General features: G+C 36.0%; 1 protein-coding gene across 1 annotated transcript in view; it reads right to left on the bottom strand.

Moving 5' to 3' along the window:
- The window catches only part of LOC108741701, a 45,980-nt gene that overhangs the window by 11,778 nt on the left and 26,129 nt on the right, over nt 1-8,073 (bottom strand). Inside the window, exon 4 of the mRNA XM_025978149.1 lies at nt 4,492-6,139. Coding sequence (XP_025833934.1) covers nt 4,492-6,139 — 1,648 coding nt within the window. The remainder of the gene's footprint in view (nt 1-4,491; nt 6,140-8,073) is intronic.

Below are 8,073 nucleotides of genomic sequence, written 5' to 3'. Positions count from 1 at the left end.
CGCGCTGATGAGATCCAAAAAGATCGAAATCGCGATCCGCGTCTGGCAGTTTCGACAGAATACAGACCACTTCGAATTATTTTATTTTATTTTATTAGTGTACTTTTGTTGAAAATTAATAACAAAACTTGTTTTTTAATTGAAAACCTACAAGTCTAACAGGGTTTTTAATTAATATCAGATTTCGCCAGAATGTTACTAAATGACACCATATAAAATCTAAAAGAATTGAATTAAAATTCTGACTCGTATTAGTTTTAGTACTTTACTAGAATCCTAGAATATGTTTAAGTATTTTGTTGGGTAAATCTTTGGATTAGAATTAGTTTAACGAATTTTTAAGAAAAAATTATAATCACTCTGAGAGTACCACCAGGAACAAAAGCATACCATTACCAAAAACAAAACTTGAAGTCGGGAAAAAACAGTTTATACGTTGCTATATGGAATTACAATTCATTACCCAAAGGATTAAAACTAAACTAAAAAACTGTATAAGACTTAACTGCAAAGAAAACCTAATTTTTGTGGTCAGGAAACAATATTCACTCATTTTCTGTTGTATATTCTTGTCATTATCATTTTACTACTTTAAATATTACTGTTGCCTTTACTTATCTCTTTCCCTATCTTTTCCTTTGTTTTTTACTTTAATTTTATTGTTTGTTAAGAATAGTAGATTTAGTATATTTTTTTTAAACACCTTTATAGGATTTACTTTGTAAATTTCTGGTAATAAATTGAATTGAATTGAATTGAATTAAGGTACAAGATTGGATTTATTTGATGTAAGGCTAAATAGGTCTTTATTTTGCAGTATTATGTTTTTTCATTTTTGAAAAGCAATAAAAGTACCTAGATATTTTATATTTGAAAATGTATTCCTTTTGAGAGTAAAACATTGTCACGTAACGCAACTATTAGTTTTTGTGTATCAATATGCGAATCGTTTTGTTTAAGTACTATCACGATATATTTACCTAATAGTAATTAAAGTATTTAGTGTTTCAGTGGGTAATTTTCTTATCCCCAAAATGAATATAAATGTGCTTTAGAAATGAATTCTGTCGATGGCTTACATTTTTTATCTTTTCCTTTGCCTTTATCTTTACCCTTGTCTTTTCCTTTCTTCCCTTTATCCTGTACAACAACTGGCGGTACAATTTCGACGGATTCTATGCTAGGAGCGGTGGGTAATATATGTTCGTAAATTTTCTTAAAGGCGCTTACGATTTTTACAAATTTTATCAAATCATAATCTTCGGGCGGCGCATATATACCTTTTTGAGCTGCCCAGTCTGTCCACCTCCAATGCTTCCAACTTTCAAGTTCTAAAATTACCTCATTAAGCTCTATAACTTACGACAGTGTGATTTTCCTATTATTTGAAGGAAAATGAAATCGATCTATAAATTCATTTACATAGGTTGGTTGTTGAAGATTTATTGTGTTATACTTCTGTTACTTTCTCTAGCGATGTGCCCCTTCCAATGTCTTGGATGCGCGCTGGCAAAATCGTAGGTAGCGAGAACAAAGCTCATTATACTCTCGACTCTTGTTCATTAAATATACTTTTTCATACAATACCTGCCAAATGTTTTGTTCAATCATGAATAGTAGTGCGAGTCGAAAACAATCGTTAAAGCCTTTAATATGTCTTCAAATATAATTAAACATCTCGTTGATATTTTCAGTAGTAATTGGTACCAATAACAGCACATTTGAGCAATGCAATAGTAGTGGATAAAATGGTCAATTTTTCCGTGCAGTACTGTACGGATTATACGCTCCTTACCGGTTAAGAGTTTGGCCGAGAGTTGTTTCCTTTCTTTTTTGGCCTAGTGCTATTCTTTTCTACTTTGCGCCGGTCAAACTAAAGGTCACACCGCTAGAGAAACTAAGCGAAGTATACTTATTGTATTTTAAAAATACTTTATTTAAGAGGAAGTTAAAAAGTGCCTAATAATGTCCCTTCTGTTGCAGGTAAACAATAAATTTGAGGCTAGAGCGAAGATATTTGTCACATTTCGAAGATCCAGAGAAGATTAAAGAATAAGCGTAAAACAACAACATACAAAGGTAAGTAAGAATAATTTCTTCATCACCCATCAGCAAATCGAAACTTCTAATATGGAAGTTTGCTACTAATTGTAGATTCTGTAATACCTCATAAATTTTACAAGATCCTTTTTAATTAAGGATTTCACACTTTAAAAATTAATAGGAACTTAAGAAACCTTAATGAACCACGGTTAGTAGCAAATTTCCATAGATGGCGGTGTCTGTTCTTCCTGTATTACTTATTGAAACGACATTCTATCCACTCTTTGAAGAGATAAGGATATCCTTGCATTGGTTTTATTTAGTAAGGCTGTTTTATAACTCCTTTCATATTGATGTTCAAAGTTTTTGCGAATAAGTTTAACGTTATATAATGTGTAGAGGCATGAAACAAGAAATAGGTCAGGGACAAGCGGTTTTTAAAAAAGGTAAATCAACCTTGCGCTCTCTAATGGTAAATATGAAAATTTGTTAAGGTCGTTAAGAGAGGATGTTCAAAGTACGGCTCTGTATTGGTGTAAAACGTGGAAGGTAGGCGCGGCGGAAAAGAAGGGGTTGACAGAAAGGGAAAAGTACGAGACCACGGAACGCTAAGGAAGTCGATAAGGAAAATTAGAAATAGAAAGGTAGGACATCTTCTGAGGCATAGAGGGCTACTTGGAGATGTTAGAAGATAAGTAGGAAGGGGATGTTTTAGTTTATGGTATGTGGGAAGATTGGCATAAAATAACCAACGACCTTATAATGGTGACAAAAATAAATATAATTGACATATAACGTACCCGGTTGGGGCAATGGTTTTGCAATTGGTATCATTCTTGTCAGGTCAATGAGTATATTATGACTCCAACAAGGTGCTATGTCAGGTACTTTATCTTCAGAAACATATCTAAAATGAAAGAAGTAAAACGGTTTTAATATTATCATTTCGTAGTTCATAAGCTACAGGAATATGTTTCTGGGCTTGACGTGAACTAAAGTATTCACCTCATATTTGTACAGGTTAGGTACATGTAACAGGGTACACCCAGGTCTTCTTCCTCCTCCTCTTCGAGAGTTACAGCGCTTTTGCCACTTTTCGACCCCTTGGATGCTTTAGATCCTTTAGGAGTTTTTCCTTTTTTATCCTTTCCTTTCCCTTTGTCCTTACCTTTTTTCGCCTGTGGTGCCTCCCAGCTGTAGTGATTTGTAAAACCGGCACAGATATCCCACTTTTCACGAAAATTCATTCCTATAAGTTGTTGAACAATCTACAATTACTTTTAATTGTGCGACTGCAGTATTAATAATAAGTTTGTACCTCTTAGGTCGTTTTTAACTAAAATCCATCCCGTTAAACAGCTCACTATATCAAAATCAACAAGCTCATGTTCTATAGTCCAAGTCAGGCTGGCTATTTTTAGAAGTGCTTTACACAATAGGTAGGGCCATACTTCTACTTCGTTGGGAGGCGGCCCTGCAGCCGTTTTCTTGGAACCCTTACTACTTTTAGATGATGGCGTTGGTGGGGGAGTAGGAGCTGGAGGAGCTTGAGTGGCTCCTTCGACTTGCGGTTGTTTGAAACCGGGTAGCTGAATCATGTCACATGTTCCAATTGGTACAGTGTCATCAATAAATATCTTGCGCCAACTTCCCATCCAATATAATCTTACGACATATTTTCCTAGACCAACCAGAACTTTTAAATTTAAAGTATTGAACCAGAACGAATAACTTGGTTTCATAATCATTCATAAGATGTAGAAAATACCACAAATGGCGCGGTAAACGCCATCTGTAGTACGATGTTACATTTTAGGATTACGTATGCTCCAACAAAATCCATTTAAATATATGGATATCTACTTGCTGAAACGAATCCCGGCGTAGCTAACCTCGACGTGATAGGCACGTTACCATAATCGGATAAAACAATTCGAAGTGGTCTGTCTTCTGTCGAAACTGCCAGGCGCGGATCGCGATTTCGATCTTTTAGGATCTCATCAGCGCGTCGACAGAATACAGGCCACTTCGAATTATTTTATTCGATTATGGTAACGTGTCTATCACGTTGAGGTTAGCTACGGTGGGATTCGTTTCAGCAAGTAAATATCCATATATTTAAATGGACCTTGTTGGAGCATACGTAATCCTAAAATGTAGCATCGTACTACAGATGGCGTTTACCNTCGTCGAATGAAGAGGTGATCGCCGAAACTGAGGCCTATTTTGAAGCAAAGGACAAATCGTACTACAAAAATGGTATCGAAAAGTTGGAGGATCGCTATAATCAGTGTATCACCCTTGAAGGGAATTATGTTGAATAAAAAAAACGAATTTTGCAAAAAAAATGTGTTTTACTATTTTAGGCCGGGGACTTTTCAATTGACCTGTTAATTTGAATGTGTTTTTATTGAGACGTTTTTCATTTGGTTTTGTTTTGATGTTTACCTTGCAACGGCTGTGCTTGAAACAACTTCTTCGGGCTCATCAGTGTGTAAATATCTCTTCATCTTAGCTTCATCAGCAACTTCCCATTCTTCTGGCAGTAGCTCCCACGAATCTTCTATGACATACCCTTCCACAAAGTACGTAGTATAGGAAATAGCAGAGGTTGATGTAGCAATTTCTTCTGAACTTCTTCGATTTTCCTTTTTTGAATACAAAAAAGTGATCGATTTCGACGAAGCAACTTTGCTACCTTTCTTCATAGCGATCACAGAGGGTGACGAATTCTCTATTGCCGTAACCGACGTTTGTGGAACAAACACAAGATTTTTCACTGGAAAAATTGCGCACCCATAATCCTCTATTGTTCCCATAACTCTATCGTTTTCATCTAGCAACTTCAATGTGATTTTGGCCGTGGAGCAAGATACAGAAAGCCGGCAGGAAAACAATGTGGTCTTTAAAGTTACGATTTTACAACGGAACAGTCTGTTTGCATAGTTCGGTATGTAAACTCCACACAGGAAGTTAAGTTCTGGTTTAAGTTCGCTCAAAATAATTAGACTTTTGTCCTTTTTCTTAATGGTGGCAAAGCAAAGCTTCCATTGAACAGGATCGTTAGTTTCTGACCATCCGTAGCACAACACTGAATATCCATTTTCGTTAATATTGTAATTTTGAACATTAACATTGTTCGTGAAACGATACATTTCCCTATCGGTATCGTTATCAAACACTCTTACCATAAAATGCGGCAACATGCAAAACAACTGTATCTTAACAAGGATTGGTTCAGGAGAGTTACAGTGGAAGGTAACTCGTGTCATGTAAACCCAATCCGCAGCATTTCCCTTAAATTCTGAAAGGCCGCTGATACACTGCAAGTGCACCACAGAAAGTAAATCGTTAAACAAACTGTAAAATGGACTCCACTCGTTCTTTACGTCCTCAAAAAAAACATTCCTCAATATTGAAGCGCAAAGTAAACTCCTTTTTGACACGCTAAATAAATCGGTGTATATTTTCTTAAGAAGGAGAAATGTAGCCATGTAGTTTTTGTGGTTCTGGTTGTGATATGCCTTGAGTTTATTAACGAAGATGCGTTTGAAAAATGCTTGGATTATTACTGCGGCATTTTCCACTTTCTTGCTCATAGCAAACACAAAAGAAATCGTAGATCCGCCTTTGTCACATAGCGGAACTGGTTCGTCAAAGACTGCGTTCCTTGGAATAATGTAAGGATTAATGAACAAAACCTTGAAAGCAAATATTGCTTTTTTATATTCTTGAATGCTGTAAATATCTTTCAGTGCCTTTAGAATTTGTTCTATAATTTTGTCGTGTACTTTTGCACTGTTGATTTTTGACAATGGTTGGTCCGATTTGTATGAAGTATAAAAAGTTCTTAAACCGTTGGCGTATTCGATCGTTCCGAATTTTTGTACCAGTTGACCGTAAGCACTCGAAACGTCGTGAAAGAGTTTGGTGAAACGCTCTGATTCTCCCTGCATGAAATGCAATATCCGCTCCCAGTTCCCGATGACTGCTGTCAGTTCGGACAATATGTTCAGGACAAACGAAGTATCGCTTCTCAGCCAAAGTCTGAACAGATGTCTTCCTTTGTCGACATTTGTCAGCGAAGATGACAAACCTATTTTAATCATCGTTATTATCCTTTTTTTTTAAGAAGTTATAAAAAGGTTGTTAAAGGTGTATGTTTGGAGCGCGGCGCTGTACGGGTGCGAAACACGGACAGTGGTCGCGGCGGAAAAGAAAAGGTTAAAAGCGTTCGAAATGTGGTGTTACAGGTGAATGATGAGGATACCGTGGATAGAGAAGGTTAGAAATTAATAGATATTAGAAAGAATAGGAGAACAGAGGACTCTATGGAAGTCAATAAGAAATAGGCGAGATAGGTTGGTAGAACACCTTCTCAGGCATGAAGGTGTAGTCAGAGACATATTAGATGCAGAAACGGGAGTTAGGAGGGGTAGAGGTAGACCTAGATTAGATTACTGTTCGAAAATAGTTAAGGATGTGGAATGTTCTAGTTTTAGGGAAATTCGGAAATTAGCAGAGGATAGGAAAGAGTGGAGGTATGTGTCCAACCAGTCTTAGGACTGACGACCTTATGATGATGATAAAAGGTACAGTATAGTTTAAAGAAATGTTGTTAAGACGAGAAGCAGTACAACAGACGAAAATCGTTGCTGACAAGGGGTGTCCTATTTATCGTAATGACAGATGAAATAAGTATAAAAAGAAGCTTTTGAATAAAAGACTTGCTGTTAGGAGAAGCCAGAAATTTAGAAACTCGAGAAATCAGGGAAAGCGCCTTTACTGATGGCTTAGCAATCTTTGAAAAGAATGAACGCGTTATGGAGTTCAACATAAATATCTGCAAAGAAGCATTGAAAAGAATGAATTTGAAAAAGACTAGTTAGAGACCTACTAGAAGCAGTAACAAAAGTTAAGAGAAGTAGTTATAGATGTAAACGTTGATAAGATTACTGTTCACAAATAGTTAAAGACGTGGGATGTTCTAGTTTTAGGGGAATGCGAAGATTAGCTCAAGATTGAAAAAAGTGAAGGTTTGTGTTGAACCAGTCCTAGGACTGAAAAGCCTATTATGATGACGGTGATATCAAAATTAACATTTAGAAAACAAGTCATGCAAATTGCTAGAACAAACCAGGGAATTTAAATACCTATGTTGTAACACCTAATGAAATTAAGAAGAAGACATCGGAGAGGGATTATCAGCAGCTGCAAAAGTATTCGGTGCCCTGATTAGAACCTTTACTAGGAAAACAAAAATGAAGGTAGACATTTTTAAATCAGTATGAGGACCGGTATTCACGTTCGGCTCGAAACCATGAGTATTATGAATCGTTAAAAAAAGCAAGCTACGAACAATGGAAGTGAAATATCTAAAAAGAGTACAAAGAATCACATGATGACAAAATAAAAAATGTGGATATTCTGCAGGAACATATCCAGATAAAATAATTTTGAACAAAGCCAATTGATGTTGTTCGTCCATGTAAATAGAATAAATGGAGAGATATATGAAATGTATGGAAAACTGGAAAAACCAAAAAGAAAAAAGGGGAGACCAAGGAATGCATGGACAAACGAAGTCAGGAAAATCTTAGAGAGGAGTATGTTGCTACAACAGGGAAAGGGTTGGACCAGAAAAAGAAGAGTAAAAATATAATTACTGCTTCCTTTTTTACGCGAACCTCCTCAAAACACTTAACTTTCCTCAGGTCTGTCGAATTTCATGTTTGTGCATTTGCTGAACTATCTCGTCATTTTATAATTTTTCTATGAATTATTATCAGTACATAGTATAAAACAAAGTCGCTTTCCCGCTGTCTGTCCCTGTGTATGCTTAAATCTTTAAAACTACGCAACGGATTTTGATGCGGTTTTTTTTAAAAGATAGAGTGATTCAAGAGGAAGGTTTATATGTATAATACATGCATAATATAATAGGGAAACACTGATAATTTTAGAGGTTTCTAATGTGATGTCGTAAATAAACACATTTTTTGCGCTTACATTGCAAACGCTGGCTGAACC

This window comes from Agrilus planipennis, unplaced genomic scaffold (assembly GCF_000699045.2).
Source record: "Agrilus planipennis isolate EAB-ADULT unplaced genomic scaffold, Apla_2.0 scaffold272, whole genome shotgun sequence".
NCBI lineage: Eukaryota > Metazoa > Arthropoda > Insecta > Coleoptera > Buprestidae > Agrilus > Agrilus planipennis.
This window is presented reverse-complemented; position numbering and strand designations above follow the sequence as displayed.